Source organism: Uloborus diversus, chromosome 8 (assembly GCF_026930045.1).
Source record: "Uloborus diversus isolate 005 chromosome 8, Udiv.v.3.1, whole genome shotgun sequence".
Classification (NCBI taxonomy): Eukaryota; Metazoa; Arthropoda; class Arachnida; order Araneae; family Uloboridae; genus Uloborus; species Uloborus diversus.
Window position 1 is genome coordinate 91305510 of NC_072738.1, and position 18248 is coordinate 91323757.

Below are 18248 nucleotides of genomic sequence, written 5' to 3' on the forward strand. Positions count from 1 at the left end.
ATAAAATATCTTTTTGATTTGAACAATTTTCTGTTCAATTTTGAACAGTTCAAATCCCTTAACATTAGCGCCTACGGGGAAACTGAAAGTCAATGTAGATTCCGTACTTGAAGGCGGATTTACTTCAAACAAATTTTGTTGGAAATAGCTCTTGACGCCGAACTCCAGACTCCGACTCCGAGAATTTAGGGGCACCTGAATCCGAATCCGACTCCTGTGCCCGACAATTAATCAGACTCCGACTCCCTGACTTCAACTATGACTTCCTAGCTTTGGCAAAAATTTATACGCGGACAAATGACTGACTCCGATTCTTGGATATTCGACTCCGACTCCTTCATCCCAAATTAGATTGACTCCGACTCCGATGCTATGGTTTTAACTGTGAAATAATTATTGTAGATGTGATTTGTTTTTATTTTAACGCTAAAGTTTTTATTTTGGTATTCAGTTTTCGGTGAATAAACTCGAAGTCATTTATGTTTCTACATAAAGATACGCGCAGACGATTTTTTTTTTTTTTTTTTTTTTAACAATGAAAAGTATTTCTTTACGTTGACATTTTATTGTTTTTATTTATCTTGATAAGTGCATTAATTCATTTAAAAAATTATTTTTGGCAACAGGGGAAAAATAAACGATTTTTTTTTGATAGGATGTATTTATTTTAATGAGCTTATTAATTTTTATTATTATTTTTTTCGTTTTGAAAGCTGTTGAAGAATTTTTTTTAAATGGGAAAAAAAGTGTATTAGCTGCTTTATTTAAAAGTTGCTGCTATTTTATTTGTTCGTTTTTTTTCTTTTTTTTACGCATCTAATTTTTTTAGATGAGTGAGGAATATTTTATTCCTAGAAAGTAGCTTAAAATATTGGAAAAATATGTTTGAAACAATTTGCGATTTTAGCTATTTTGAGAACATTGATCAGGTACTAGAAAGTAGTATGGGTATAGGGGAAAGTAGGCTCGTCTAGTTCTGGACAGAACTTCTTGTTAAATTCTTTTATTTGTTTTTTATCCCCCGCTCTTTTTAGCTCCTACTTTGCCTTACTTTTAGTAATTTTCATGTTTTCCTTTATTTTTTAATTTATCTCGCCTCTTTTTTCGTCTTTCTGGAGCAGTCAATGCCATTTGTACAATTTGTTTAAGGTATTTTAACGAAAAGAGAAATGTGACTGATGTTACATATTTTAAATGAGTTTTAAATACTTAAATTCAACTGTTTCTAAATATTTAAGGGATTATTATTAAGGATATCATCATTAGTGAAGAGAATATGACTTTTTGTAAACTTGGGTTTGTTTTTGTTTAAGCAATACAAACTTTTATACAATTTTGTGACTGATGTTGCATTAATATGAGGCCTAGTTTAAAAAAATGTTACAAGACAATTATAACAGTTTGAAGTTTCTTTGTTGGTCTAATCTTTTCCTATGTAAACTGAATTTCAATAAAAAATAAGATTATAGTCATACCAATTAATTTCCTAAGTGAAAAAAAAAAGATTAAGTTTTAGAACCGCTAATACAATGACACATGGGCATTAAGTAGTATTGTCAAAATTTGCCTATAAAACTTTCAAAAATTGTGTTTATTACTTTTCTCGCATAGTTTTATAAAAAATAGTTTTTTTTTACCTCCTACGGAAAAAACCACCCGATACATTGACCTTTTTTTTACTGTGATGTCCGTAGTTTCGTGGAATTGCCTTTAAGTAATTTTTCAATAGATTATTTTTTATTGTTTTTTATTCCCTACAATCGATAAAATCAGAAGAATATGTTTGGCAGCGCGTTGGAATATGATATGAGAATGGTAGACCTTCGATCCTGAACCCTCCCTTTAAAAAATTCGTGCGTGCGCCACTGGCGTCTTCACATTTTGGTCAAGATGGAGTTTTCCCGCCATAGATTTTCCCTAGTGTGAATTCTGAGTGTGTAAATGAAAAAAAAAAAAAAAATAATTGCAGGTTTAATTTGATGCTGATTACATTTTTTAATATTTGACTTACATTTGTCAGTAGTTTTGCCCTTTCAGGCTTTTTAAATTTAAACATATAAGTAGTTCTCGAAACCTCTGCATGCACACTTATTTAGTAATTAATAATTTATTCCCAAAGATTAATTATGCTGCCCATTTTTAAAAATTCAAAGGAAATTTAAACGAAGTTAACATTTCAAAACATTAAAAAAAAAAAGAAAACTTCTTTATTTTGCGCATTCAAATCGTTTTTGCTAAATGACGACAATAATCAACTATATAAATCTGTACGTTTACTAGCTAATACATTTGATAAAAAATATTCTGCAATTAACAATTTTAAAATCAAGAAATTCTTCCGATATTTTTTTTAATACACTTACGACAAAAAGGATCATTTTAAATCTCTATCTTTAACGGAAACAAATACTCAAAGACCCCAAAACAATATAATCATGCACAAATACACACAAACAAAAAGGAAAGCATTACTGAAGAAAGGGGGGGGGAGAAAATGGTGGGGAAGGGATGGGGTGCTAGAAGAAAAAACTGCAAAAACAGGAAGAAAAATATTTTTTCCCCAACTTAAAAAAAAAGAGACTAATTTTGCTGAAGTTCAATTGTTTCATACGTAAAATCTAAAATCTTGAATAATTCTTATTATGAAAGAAAGTTTTGTGTAATTACGTAGTCAAAAATAATGTTTAGCCTTCTACAATGCTTAGAGAATGCAAGAGTTTGAACGATAACATTCTAAAATGGAATTATCCCTACGCGTAGACCTCTACGCATCTCAGGCAACCCCGAGGATTTCTTTCGTTGACGTGAACACCTTGGAGACCGGCATATGACCGTGGGGGTCAACGTGGACTACTTTGGGAACCGCTGATTTAAGTTTAATCTGCTGTGAAATTTGCTTTTGATTACGCGTTTCAAGGAATTCTTGTTTCGTGCCATTATTTATTTTCAGGAAGGCTACCTCGGCAAACTTTGAAGTGGATGTACTGTCCAACTCTAAGAAGTTGAGCTATGGCCTTGAGCAAGTCCATTTTTTTCAAGGGAGAGCAATCAGTAAGAAGAGGCATTGTTAGTCGCAGAGCTGGGCTACCATTGCAACCCTTTTATTGGCGACAAAATCCTATAAAACTTGCTCACGCTTGCTACTCCTTACCTGAATTATTTTGTTCGTCAAATGGGCAATGACACTGCGAACTAAATCCGCAAGTTCTTAAGGCGTTTTTCCTCACCCTTATTTTAACAAATGGAATCGTTTAATCGGTCGGGCAGCGGATCTCAACTTGCCAGATGTGAACAGTACAATCTTTTTTTTTCTATTAGAAAACTTATAGGCACAAGTGGTTCAAAGTGTATGAACTTCAGCTATAAAACAAGTAACTGCTTATTTAAAAAGTATTATCATTTATTTATGAAGGATAACTTTTATTAAAAGATCCGAATGAAATAAGTAAATTACACAATTCTAAAAGTTTTTTTCACAAACTTTAAGTAGGCATTCGCAAAATCGAAGTGATGTATTTATTCATATTTCATCACCTACAATTGAAAACAAGTACATGGAATATACAGAGTGACTGATTAGATGACTTCAGTCGGACAAAAGATTGAAGATTCCAGTTGTTACAATAGAGGTGACGATAGCCAGTTTGCATTATCAATAACGATTATTAGCTTTCTGCCAGTATCAGAATTTCTCCTTTTTATTCTCTAACATAATTCAACTCCTCCAAGGTTAAGCGTCCCTTAATTAGAACCACTCTATAATTGTATCTTGGAAAGAATTTATGTGCTGTTATTATCTCTGTCCACATGTTGATGGATCCATCTCAAATACTCTGAGATTCTCGTATATCCGCTTGGATTTCCAGTTGAACCGCAGTTGTACATAAATGAAAACACTCCAATAGCATACCATCGACCACGATCGCTGAACATCAGAGGACCCCCAGAATCTCCCTAAAAAACATAGAACAAGTGAATAAATACACATAATGGAGAGATAATTTTGATTCGATCCATCACAGCAAGATCGAGAGACCATCATTCCGCACGATGGCGCAAAAGTTGTCTTTTATTCCTTACTAGTGGTACCTGCACGGCTTTGCCCGCAGTAGAAAATAAAAAGGTCATTTGGTTCGCCTGTATATTTTTAAATAATGGATGATGAATTTCTCGCCAATTTGCTATGTTCATTTGTTCGCCCGTGGTATATGGTAGATTGCTCGTATACGTCATGGTAATTTGCTCGTCCATGTTATGTAATTTGCTCGTCCGTGTTATGATGATTTGCTCTGTAAAATGTTCTTAAAAATGGAATACAAAAAGAACAAAATCGAATTTTTTAAAAAGAACTTCGAAGTACACACTTCCATGCTACAAACTATATTTGTGCCAAATTTCATGAAAATCGGCTGAACGGTCTAGTCGCTATACGCTTCGCCGAGATTCAGACAGAGAGAGATCAAGACAGAGATACTTTCATCTGCATTTTTAGTAAAGATGAGGCAGTGAGAAGTAAAGGGATGTGAGTGGATATTTTCAAGTTTTAGGTAAAACGCATTTGAAGATATCGTTCTAGGTAGGCTTTCATTGATTTTTTTCCCTAAATCATGCTGTATATAGCAGCACCTGCCATTGCTACTAGTAGGGGAATGAGGGGCAAAGCGAAATAGTTGAGATGACTTAACTTTTGAAAAGTGAACAAATTGCAATTTTATTTTGAAAGTTACATTACATAAAGAAAGAACAATGTTTTTTGTAAGAAATCGTGCATTCAAACATAATTTTTTATTTTTAGCAGTAAATTTGTGCCTTCAAAAGAAAAAAAAAAGTATAAAATTGTCACTTCTTTCTTTTATTGGGAAAAGTGAAAAATGAAATATTTTTGAATGAAATATTTTCTATTCGATTGTAAAACATATTTTTGACAAAGGAATGAGCAAACAAATGGATAATTGAATACATGAAAAAATAATGAAGCAATAAGCTAATAAAAAATTAATTAATTAATATACGACGAAAAATAAATGAGTGATTAATGTACTGAATGAATAAGAAAATGAATAAGAATGAATTAATAATTGAATTATTAAATGAAGGAATGTAAATAAATTAGTTAATAAATGAATGCGTAAGTGTTTTAGTTAATGATTGAATGAATAAACGAAATGAACCACTTCACTTTGCCCCGCGTGCATTTGACTAACTGTGAAGTATATTACTAATACAAATAAGCTAATTATTTCCTAAATAAATGCCGCATATTAGTATGTCCCAATTAATATTTAAAATGTTAATAATAAGAACTTTATCATTTGCTAATAACTAAAATATGTTTTGCTTTACAGTAAAAATTTACGATTTGAGTATCAATTTTTGAAAATTGCTTGTATTATCATATGCTTTGATCTTCAGAGGTAACTTTTCCTTGACTGGAATAGACTACATGTGACACTATATAGTTAAAATATTACCAGATGTGTGGCGCAAAAAGCAAAGTAAACATTTCATCATTTCATTTTGCCCGACATTTTTTGCTATCTCTGGCCAAGACAGAGAAGAGGTTCTTCTACCGGGATTGTACTGGTTATCTCCAAATTTTTAATTTTGGCACTCACAACCTTTTGCTTCTCATTGCCTCATGTGCATCAATAAAACCGTCCTCTCCCCCACCTGCAAATCACCAACCTCTTCGGAGGCAATAGCAACCCCATTCTAATGAATAGTGCAAAACATAGTGGCAAGGCAACAATCATCGACCTTCACTACCCAAGAAACCTCTCTTCTACAATAGCTAGGCTACGCACTGGACATTTTAAGGACGTGAAGATATTACCAATTAATAATAAATCCTATCCCATCTGCAAATACTGTCACCATTTACAACTCACCCCTGATCATGTTTTTAATTGTCAAGCCATTATTCGCTCCCTCCTCCAACTTGGAGCACCACCAATTGAAATTCTGTACAGCCATCGGGCTAGAGAATTAGCAGATCTTGTTATGAAGACTTTTGGAGGCATCTAAACCTTTCGCACTCTGCACGTCATTAGACACGACAACAACAACAATTGAGCATTATGCAGTCAAACATTGTAATCGCGACACCCGGATTTCCTGTTACTCCGGATGTCACGACACTTTTTCATATTTTACTTATTGCATATAATTTTAATGTTAAGTGACTCCGGATTACACGACTGTATTTTATTGTGAAACTCCGGCTACCACGACACTTAGGGCTGCTTATACAGGATTGAATTTCTTCACAATTGAAATAATTTCAGTAAATAATGAAAATATCTGGAGAAGTTTGTTGTAGAAATTTCTGAGAAATGATAAGAGACCTGTGTTATTAAAGCTCGTGTATGTCACAAGAATGGCGGTGCGTGTACGTAAGTTCTGAAAACGACAGATATTAGCCTTTGACGTGACGGACAGTAAAGGAACCCAAAGAAATTGGACAACTGAAGACAACTTCTCCACTTCTCCCCCGAATGGTAACGACCTTCTCGGTTTTGGTGGGAGATGTGGAGTGACTTTCCATCGCTGTCAAACAAAGAAACCCTGAACAACAGCTGACTTGATTGACATTCTGACAACACAAAATGCAGTAACACCATCAAAATTAACATTTTGTGAACATAATTAAGGTTGATTGCAATTTGAAGAAAAATATATAAATGATTTTTTTTTAAAGTACATTTTGAAGAGAAAATGGTGTTATTTCAAAAACATAAATAATAAGGAAAATTCATTACAAAATGATTAAAAGTTATTTAACATTTTAGAAACAAACTATTTTTCAAAAACAATCTTGATTTGAGATAAGAATGATTAAAAATATACTGGTGCAGTAACAAAGTCGTGATCAGTATAGAACGTCACAATTGGTAATATGGTCATAATCAGTAAATTGATGGCTTTAGTAAATTGGTGGAAAACATAACTCGTCTTTTTTTTTTTTTGAATTTTATTAAAGTAAAAGTTTAAGAGGAAAATAAAAATAACAATACCTGTTCACAAAAAATTTAAAATTCTCAGACCCTAAATATTTATATCCAAAGCAAAAGGATTTTAAAACTAGAGTAAGGGAGCAAGAGAAGAGAAAACCCGTAGCTGAAACATTCAGTTGTAGATAATCTATGCAAGCTTCCCCCGCGCGAGAAAGAGAACATTATTGAGCCCCTTAGTTAGATTGACAAGAAATACACCAAGTCTTTAAAGTATAGAAAAAATTAGACAATGCTTTTCCATGTTTGAAGGTTGGGACTAGCTGTCAGAAACTCTTCTCACTTAAAAATCAACTTGATTGAAAGTACGGTTGCTTAAAATGTTGTCCAAAGAAGTTAGAAAACTCTTTTGGGAAAGTTTTTGAGTAAAATAAAAAAATTAAATGAAGTTTTTTCCCCTCTATAATTTGAGCCTTGTTCGTCAATAATTCAAAATTACGTTAGTTAGATCTAATTAATCACACCAAACTATTACTCAATTTATTAAACATGTACTTTATTAAAATATTGTTGAACTAATTATTTTTTACTTTTCTGGTAAAGACGTTGTTCCGGCTATAACGACACTTTGTAGACCGTCTTAATGGTTATGTGATAACAAGGTTCGACTGTATTTATATTAAAAACTACCAAAAAAACTCAAGGCAAAACATGTTTTGGTGATATTTATTTTTAAGAATTTTCTCACCTTGCAGGCGTTTTGCCCCGGACTTGAAACTCCAGTGCACAATAGACCAGAAGTAATGTTAAAAGGAAATTGCCTGCTAAACGACATACTTTTTTTATTGAGTATCTTGGTACAATTTTCGTTGGAGATGATAGGAACTTTGTTCAGTTGCATGAGGACATCACTTGTTTTTGCGAATAGTGCTACAGGAAACATCATGAAGTAAATTTTAGAGAAACTACTGTACAGCAATAAAAAAAAAAAAACATCATACATCTATTTCAACAATGGTTTCATTTTATGCAAAAGGATAGTTTCACGCCAAAAACTATCTGTATATTCAACTTATAAAAGTAAATGTACAGTAAGTGGTGTCCCCACAGTTTCGCCGACACGAAATTTCCTCCCCCCTGTTATTCAGTTTCAATCATACCTTTTAGTATACGTTTAAGAGGGGTGAAAATTTCAAATGTCGGTGAAACTGAGGGTAAACCCTGTAAGTATGTTTATATATATTGTAATTTTTTAATGTATGATATATATTGTCAGTCTAGTGCATATTATGAACAACTTGAAATGTTAATAAAATATAAATTTCCCATTCATATCCAAATAGTTTATATTATCAGAGTGAAATTATAATTTTATGTTTGTATTATGTTTTTCAGTAGATACAGCGTGTCCTCGTTTGACCTGCAAGACCTCTATTTTTGCAAGGGTTAGTCCTAGTTGCATACTTTCAACTGCAAAAATAGTCAAAATAAGGTGAAGAGCCAAGATATCAAAAATTTGAAGCTAAAAAGAAAATAATAAATATTTTGCTTAAAAAAAAAGTCATTTAACTTTTTATATGGTTCCCAGATCAATAAATGTGCATTTAGGAAAAATCAAAAGTACAAAAAAAAAGAAAAAAAACATATCGAGAAGCAAAGGGATGTTAAGTGGCAAAATTAGAAATTTGTAGATAAACCAGTAAAATGGAAGGTAAATGGTAGGTAAACCTCTCCTCCATCTTGGGGCAAAAGATGGTTCTAGTAGCCTTGATATTAGGTGCTGTTATACATGATTTAGAAAAACTTCTGAATGAAAGCCTTTTTAGGATCCCATATCTTTAAAAGCGGTTTACTCAAAACTTGAATATGTCCACTTACATCCTTTGCTTCTCACTGCTTCACTTTTACGATCGAAATTCAAAAAGATGTTCAAGTGTTCAAAATTCAAAGGGACCGTGTGGAAAATGAGATTGGGAATATATCGGCCTACCAGAAGAACAACAATCATGGTAATTACTAAAGGAAAAAAAAAACAGTATACATTTATCAATTTCATTGCTATTGAAGAATAAAAGGAAATCTTACACTTTGATACGGAAAAAAATTACAGCTCCTAGAATTTTAAGGACAAAATGCAAATATGTTAAATCACACTATGGCCCCTAAAAACCATCTGTTGCTTCCCATCTTACTACTATGGCAAATTCAATAAAAATTTAAAATTCCAATGGAGTTTAGGATATTTTTCTCACTTAAACTAGTTAAACCCCATCCCGCTGCTGTTGCAAAAAGCCCAGTGAGATCTCGTGTGGATAGCTTCTTATCAGGAAGGCAAATAGGCTTGAATCCTTCAAAGCGAACCTTTCTCTTCAGTTTTACAAGAGCAATATCATCGTAGAAGAAACTGTCGTTATATCCTTTATGAACGTTGATTCGGCTGATGTAGTACTTTTTTCCGTTCTGTATCTTGACGTTGCCAATTACAATCGTATATTTGTCAGGAGATCTAAGAAACAAAAGGATTTAAATTTAGTCATACGGCTGAGATACAAATCATAGTTGGAGTAAAAAAAAAAAAAAACCCTCATTGCCACTATCCTTTGTAAAAGATTTGGTGGAGAACACATGTCCAAGCTCTCTTGTTTCCATACGACAATGCACGAGTAGAGGGTCAATCAAAAAGTTAGTTGTATTGCTTAAGAAACTAAACAGGATAGAAAATTAGCAATAGCTTCATTCATATTTAAAGTTCAGTTAAAATCTACATTTCAACATTATTAACTCCGTTGTTTAAGAATTTATCGAGATGTGGCGCAAGTTTTTCGATGTCTTCTGCAAAAAAGTCTCGTCCAATGCCCGATAGCCATTCTTGGGTTGTAGCTTTCACCTGGTTATTAAAGTGGTATGATTGCTTAGAAAATTCTCATTTCATGGTACTCTAAAGATATAGGACACAAGGTGAAAGGTCTGGGACATAAGGAGGAGGATCCCAAGCCTTATCCTTTCTGAAAACTAAGTGTAGTACAACTCACTTTCTCTGACTAACATATGTATTTCATAATATTAAACGGAACATATTGTCACTGATTTTTAAGTATATGGATTTTTATTTTTAATTAATTATGTAACTACCAAGTTGTCAAGAACCTCTTGCTATCTAGTGTGCAAATCTTTCAAACTTGGATCGATAAAATCAATTGGTATTAGAGTAAAATATTAAGAGACACCATTTTGGATATCAAGCAAATTTTCAAGTTTTTTGTCACACTGTTGTAGCGATTGAAATGAAACGAAGCAGACGGCTTAGTGTCAAGCGAGTATAGCATGGCTTTGATAAGTGAGCTGTCATCTTGAAAACGCTTCTCTCTTATCGGGGAGTTTAGTGAAAAAGGGAGATGTTATTGGCGGGGATTTAAGCTAGAATACCTTTGCGAAACTACTACGAACGCACGTCAATGCTAGTTACCATCCTCCATTACCCCAAAGGAGGTGAACTTTATCAAGGTTATTGCTCACCTTATCGGAGTCACAATATATCGTCGCCTCAGAGCAACAGTAAAATATCTAATCCCAGAAATAACACTAAGATATCTTACTATTGCTCTGAGGCGACGATATATTCTAGTGGTTGTCTGCAAACGTGATTCAGCAACACCACACTGCTTCAGATGAACCCTGGGAAAAAATCAAACCATACTCGCTGGACATTACGCAATTTTCAGTCCCTTTAACCTGATCGCTATCAGACAGAAAATTTAGCAAATATACAAAGTGCCATCAGCAAATATTTTGCTTCAAAGCTAATTTGTTTTAATCGATATGGTATTGAAAATTTGAACATTAGGCTGCAAAAAGTTGTTGACGACTTGAGAAAACAAACAAGCAAGAACGATAGTATATTCCGTTTTTCCTAATATTTCCCTTGGTGACCTCACTAAACTTCACCTCACCTTTAGACCTCACTAAACTTCACATAAAAGCGTTAAGAAACATATCATGGGACGAATGCTACAACAAAATAACTGTAATTCAGTTTTTTTCATACTGCTTAGAGGATAACTCAATAAAACTTTTTTCACGACTTTTGGTGAATGTGAAACTTTGATTTAAATGTTATTGAACTATTCATTTCTATATTTTATTTATTTATAAGTATTTATGCCTTCAATAGAAAAAAAATCAATAAAAACGAAACCCTCTATTTTTTCTTCAAAACTCGCAGTTACCTTTAGTTGGGACAAACCTAACCTGGCAGCTTCGTAATGCTGTGATTAGGATCTGCATATCCTTCAAAATGCTACAAGGTTAGGTTTTTCACAATTTTAGTTATAGTAAGATAAACAAATACCTTTGTGCTGAAAAGTAAAGTAAGAAATAACAACGTCAAAAGAAACAAATGGCAGGTTACTGCAGACACCTGTTTCGGCGTTACAAGGAAAGTCTTTTTCAATGCAAAAGAAATGAGCTTATGGATAAAAAGAAATCCGCTTTTGTTGGATGTCTTTTTATAAACTGCAGTAACCTGCAGTTTGTGCTTTTTGACGTTGTTATTTCTTACTTTATAGTTGTAGTGGTAAGCCGACCATATCATTCTACCTAATTTAAACTGAAGATCTGGGACACGCGAGCTTGTGGCTTGATTCAGGATGATGCAGGGTGTTTCAGAAAGCACTGAACAACTTTGAATCGATATAACTACGCCACAGTAAGAGAGAGAAAAGTAAAACAAATAGTAAGTTGGAGAGATTAAGCTGGGATTTGGTTGGTTTTAAAAAAATGTTCCGCGATTGGACATTAGAGGGCGCTGCAGTCGCAAATGTCTTTTAATGGCGTTTGAAAGTGGGCTTAGTGAACGAAGGTCAAATTACATTACAAAGATTTCGATATGGTCACCTTTTACAGAAGTAACAGTATATACGCAAAGTGTAAAGTTCGAAGACACTTGTTGCAATGTTTGTGATTCAAGTGCATCCGTTTCCAAAAAGATGAGTGGCTTCAAACTTTGCCCTTCGGTTGCACCATGTTACTGGTGTGAAAGTTATCCATATAGAAATAAGTGTAATGTGATTTGACCTCTGTACACAAAGCACACGTTTACACACTATTTCAAGGCCGTTTGTGGATAGAGCATCCTCTGTTGTCCAATCTCGTAATTATTTTTTTAGTACTTTAAGTGTTAATTACAATATTTTTGATATAATATATTTTAAGTATTTCTTATTATAGTTCTTATAAATATTAATTATGAGTATTTCTCTTAGATTCTGTGCAAAGCGAATTTGTTTACTTTAGGCAATTAAATATAAATTATTATAAAACCTCTCATTCAGAAATTGTAATCAACAAATTAATCAAAATAAGAGCTAAAGTAAAATAAAAATGAAAGAAGCCTGTCGAAAGGGCAACAATATGCTACTGACCCTGACAAATATGACACAGAACAAAATAATGATTAAAAGATAGAAAATTGTGGCACTAAAAGCTTTTAATGAATTTAAGCCGTGTACAGATATTGCAACCGTCAAACTCCCCCGAAATGCAAAATTGCAAAGGTGTTTAAAATGTAAGTGGTCGAGTTTTCAATCACCCAGAATTATACCAATCGTATAGTATCATGTCCGAGTATTATGGTTGTAATAATCTGGAAATGAATAAGTGATGGTAGTTTGATTGAAACATAACTTGTAAAAGTTATTCCAGTATTTTTAAAAATGAATAAAAACATGCAATAGGTTGTGCATTTACGTTATACCCACTTTTGGCTGTAGTGGCAGATTTTGTTCAGACGTCAGGGGTTGTTGTAACGAACGTCGACTATATTAACAGTTTTTAAGAACAAAAATAACTATTTCCCTCCATATAAGATGTAATTTCTGATATCGATAATTTTTAAGCGCAGGTTATTGACATTTTTTATCCTTGTGGACAGAGCATCCTCTGTTGTCCAATCTCGTAACTATTTTTTTAAACCGGTGTATAAAAAATTCCATACCTGTTTGTCTTAAAGCCCAGAATCGTAGATTAAGTAGCGACAAGATTCCAACATCTTGGGGCTAAACTGTGCTTTCTTCCTATGTCTGCTATGGTGAAGGAGCGGGTTTCTCTTCTTGATTGTGGTTTCTTATTAATCTCATGTTGATCCACAACAAAGAAGTTCCACAATCACGAAGCAAAACCCGCTATTTTATTATAGTAGATATAGGGAGAAGGTGGGTTTTGCTCCTTGATTGCGGTTTCTTGTTAACTTCATGTTTATCCACAACAAAGAAGTCTCACAATCACGAAGCTACACTATTTTATTATAGTAGGTATAGGAAGAAATCAGAATTTAGCCCCAAGATGGTGGACGTGTCGCTACTTGTTTTACGATTCAAGGTTTAAAGTCTATTCAACACAAACACATCATTTTTTTTTTCACTTTTCTGACTTTCACTGTTTTGATTGTGGAGGTCCTCAGCTCGCTGTTATGCCATTTCAAAGTTGGAGAGGCTTCTCCGAATCAATCTGTACCAGCATCTTGCTTTTGCATAAGGTATGCATCCGAAAGCAAAAAACCTAATAAAAGTAGACGTAATTAAAGAGTTGTCTTACCTGCTTCGCATGAAACAGTGACCAGCAGTTAGAACGTGTGTTCTGTCAATTAGAAAACCAGTGCAGTGCGTAGAGGAAACGTTTCTCTTCGTAATAACGACCTGTCCAGAGAAAAAGGATCGCAATTAAGCCAGTGAGAAGAAAAGAGATATAAGTGCCAAAATAAAAAACTGGATATAACCCGTAAAATTGTTGGTAAATCTCTCCTCTATTTTGGGGGCAAGGGATAGTTCAAGTATCCCTGGTAGTTGTTGCTATATAGCACGAAAAGAAAAAAATCGATGAAAACCTACCTAGGACCAGAAATTTAACACTAAACTTTAAACTGTTCACTTACATCTCTTTGCTTCTCACTGCCTCAACTGAATATCAAATTTCAAGAAGGACCTATCTCGAGTTTTTTTTTTTTCTCGAAGTCGACCTTTTTTTATCTACTCAAGTCGATTTATAGTTTTTGAGCCAGAAAGAATGACATCTTTTTTAGATCCCGGGGAAACACATGACTCTCTATAAACAATTTCGGTCTTATCTCAATGAGATAAGACTGTTTTGAAGACTTCTGAAATCTCTCTGAAGATTTTTGAAGTCATCTATGAAGGCATTTTGAACTGAAGGGGTGGCAATCTTTCAAGCTACGTGCCCCCTTTAAACACTGCTGTCGAATCATGTCCCACTACCACTAACATGCGTGTTGCAAGTTGTACCACCTACACAACAAGTTGTACCACCGAAAAATCAGAATTTGAAACAGAAGTTGGTTTGGACAGCAGAAAAAGGTTATTAAATGAAAATATAGATATGTTCTCGTACAAAATTTCATGTTACGAAACAAAATTTTATAGTTTGAATATATTATTATCGGAACATATAAATTATATAAGTAAATTAATAAAAAAAACCTAATTACAAACTAAATTGAAAAGTGATCAAATAAGTTTTGTGCTATAATATGTATAAAGGGAAAACCAACGTACATAAAGCACAAACTCTCAAGAAAATACAGTTTATAGCTATTTCAAGGCTACAATGGGGTCTGTTGATCAATGCAAAAAATTAACCACACAACCAGAAAGTCGTGAGAGAACTGAACGTCAACCGCTTCGGCACCGGTATTTTTACCAAATGGGGCAAACAATAGAAGTTCATGGCAAGAGACGACAACCAACCAATCAACAAATTAAAAGTCAACCCCGGGCTGCGCATCAAGGGAGAGAAAAAACCAATCAAAAGATAGGAAACAAAAAGAGTAGAAGGAAACGAACAGTTCGAAAAAGCAATTATAAAAATTGCTTCCAAATGAAGTTCTGGAAAATCTGACTAGAGAATGAGAATTTTTTTAAATATAGTTATATACAATTACACAGGAGTGCCCCTCCCCCAAAAAGCAAGAAACCCCCTAAAAAGAGAAAAATATCCTTCAAAACACCCCCTAAAAATTTCAATGGCGTAATCTGCACCATAACCCCCCTAGGTGGGCACCTTTGAATAACAAATAATTCTGACAGAACAAAAATCAAAACAGTGGCCAAAAGTCCAACAATGTAAAGCGATGGAAGAACGAGCAAGTTCTTGATGTTTAACATAATTTTCATGCTCTTTCAGACAGTGCTTGAGAGCACGTTTATTCTGACCAACGTAACGAAGTCCACACTTGCAAGAAATGCTATAAAAACCCCAGTTGCTATAGTAATCGATTGGATGCTTCAAGTTTGAAAACTTGATCTTGCTTAAAGGGCAAAAAGCAGTATCGAAACCAAACTTCTTCAAAACTTTTGCAACTTCATGACTGACACTTAGATAATAAAGCAAAACAACAGTATACGCAGCTTTGGAACCAGAAACCTTGCCAGAATGAGAGGTTTTAATTAGAATATTGTAAACTGATTCAATAATACTGTTTAAGGCTTTCACGGCCGGCGTCAATATGGGGAAATAACATTTCCGGGCTTATTGGCCGTGGTCTAATTGGAGTAAAAATTCCAGACGTTTCTGCTTGCTTTGCTGCAGCCACCATCAGTGGTTTGAGTTTGGTGCGACTGATTCCTGGCTTCGGTGGCTCCGGTATTTAAGTAAACTGCTGCTGGGCTGCTGGTCCTGATTGGGAGGCGTTCTCAAGCCGTTGGTGGAATAAGGTTCCTGATTGGATGAGATTCAAGCCGCTGGGTGATCCTGGTACCTGATTGGATGGGATTCACAAACCGTGGTGGCTACCGGTTTCTGATTGGATGGGACCACAGTATGTTTTAGACAGTTGTGGCGAGCGGATCTAAAGGCAGGGTGCCATGTTTTTGGTAAATTGAAATTCTCCTCTTTTCTGTTGAAATTAAAGGGGTGTTTGAAAATTTCTATAGCTTCGCGATGAAGACGGGCAAAGTAATGAGATGTTGTAGCCAAGATTTCTGTGTCTTTAAATTTGATGTTGTGGACTCCTTCTTGTTGGCTGTGTTCTGCTACGGCTGACTTATCATAGTTTCCTAAACGGCAATGACGAACATGCTCAGAAAGGCGTGTCTTGATGCTGCGCTTCGTATTTCCGACATAAACTGATCCACAGGAGCACGGAATTTTGTAAACTCCAGATGTGGAGAAAGGGTCGCGGGTATCCCTTCACCGGGCGATAACAATTCCTAAGTTGAGTGGTGGGCTTGAAAATGCTCTTGATGTTGTGTTTTTCAAGGAGTTTTCCAATTCGGTCAGTAACTCTGTGTAGGTAGGGTAAGAACACTTTCCCTAGGTAGTAACGAACAGAAGTCTACCCCATTTGAGCCATTAGGGAAAGTGTTCTTACCCTACCTACACAGAGTTACTGACCGAATTGGAAAACTCCTTGAAAAACACAACATCAAGACCATTTTCAAGCCCACCACTCAACTTAGGAATTGTTATCGCCCGGTGAAGGACCCCCGCGACCCTTTCTCCACATCTGGAATTAACAAAATTCCGTGCTCCTGTGGATCAGTTTATCTCGGAACTACGAAGCGCAGCATCAAGACACGCCTTTCTGAGCATGTTCGTCATTGCCGTTTAGGAAACTATGATAAGTCAGCCGTAGCCGAACACAGTCAACAAGAAGGAGTCCACAACATCAAATTTAAAGACACAGAAATCTTGGCTACAACATGTCATTACTTTGCCCGTCTTCATCGCGAAGCTATAGAAATTTTCAAACACCCCTTTAATTTCAACAGAAAAGAGGAGAATTTCAATTTACCAAAAACATGGCACCCTGCTCTTAGATCCGCTCGCCACAACAGTCTAAAACATACTGTGGTCCCATCCAATCAGAAACCGGTAGCCACCACGGCTTGTGAATCCCATCCAAACAGGTACTAGGATCACCCAGGGGCTTGAATCTCATCCAATCAGGAACCTTATTCCACCAGCGGCTTCTGAACGCCTCCCAATCAGGACCAGCAGCCCAGCAGCAGTTTACTTAAATACCGGAGCCATCGAAGCCAGGAATCACCAAACTCAAACCACTGATGATGGCTGCAGCAAAGCAAGCCGAAACGTCTGGAATTTCTACTCCAATTAGACCATGGCCAATAATCCCGGAAATGTTATTTCCCAATCTTCTTTCAATAATGCTAGGAGAGTTACCCCGATTGATAGCCACTGCTTTAAGATAAGAAATCTCGGCATTTAAAGAATTAGAAGAAGAGGTGTTCAAAGCACCGATTACAAAAGCATTAAATGAGGCCAAGTTTTATTGTGGAGGCCGAATGGACAATGTGATGGGCTTTTTGTAATGATCCAGTTTAATAAATATGAATTAATGTTTTGATTTGGTTTTCAAATTTACGCACAATATATTTTGTTTTATTACCAAGATGTATTATTTTGTAGTATAACTGGAATGATTCATATCAATTTTGGGGACGAAGTATTGAAGTGTAAGCGTCCGGCTCGCATTTAAGCATACGGTACTCGAATTTGGACTTGTGAATAACACGCGCTCTTCATTGGTCGAATCGTCTGTCAATCAATCGTCTTTCGCTGGAAGTGATGCGAGAACGTTAAGTACGAATGTAAACATCGTGTTATAAGCTGTTTATTTTTCATTTTTGAGAAATAAATTGTTTTGCTATCTTTTTATGTTTCTCGAAAGCATAGTGGCCGCAATTTTGTTCTGATTTTAAAAAGAAGGTTATGTTTGAGTAGCAACTATTTTGTTGTTTACATTGTGGATTTCTGTTGCTTGCGATTCGAGTATGCTTCTTCATTACCTTTTTCTTTAATGAATTTTATGCATAAGTGGCGTTTTGTTTTACGCATGGATTGGATCATTAAGAATATTCATTTTTATCTTAATATTCAATCATTGCTAAGGTGAAGTTTGCTAGAAAATAATCTTATTATAATTGTTTTCCAACGTTGCTATGAATCGTTATACCAACTGAAACTCGAGTGATGCAATAACTAGAAGCAAACTTAAAAGAGACATTAAAAAGACGATGATTTAGAGGCCTGCAAAATAGCTCAGAAAAGTTAGGTGGAATAGTTTGCTAGATATATCCTTAATAGTATATTCAATTTCTGCTCCACGCTGTCACAAACTTTAACGCTGATTTAAAGCTAGAATTGTGTCATCATTGTGTGCTAGTAGGGGCTTGTGTGTATCCGCGTTTTGTATCAGCGGGGATGGATACAAAAGAGGCCATAGGGCATGCCCCCCCCCCTCCCAATTGACCACAATAGCATCCATCC

General features: G+C 34.9%; 1 protein-coding gene across 1 annotated transcript in view; it reads right to left on the reverse strand.

The window, feature by feature from the left end:
* Positions 1–3472: 3472 nt before the first annotated feature.
* LOC129228127 (clotting factor B-like) overlaps positions 3473–18248 on the reverse strand; it is a 33307-nt gene continuing 18531 nt past the window's right edge. The window contains exons 3-6 of the mRNA XM_054862774.1: positions 13542–13642; positions 9203–9456; positions 7699–7880; positions 3473–3954 (exon numbers count right to left, since the gene is read on the reverse strand). Of these exons, the coding sequence (XP_054718749.1) occupies positions 3781–3954; positions 7699–7880; positions 9203–9456; positions 13542–13642 (711 nt within the window). The 3' untranslated portion in view covers positions 3473–3780. The remainder of the gene's footprint in view (positions 3955–7698; positions 7881–9202; positions 9457–13541; positions 13643–18248) is intronic.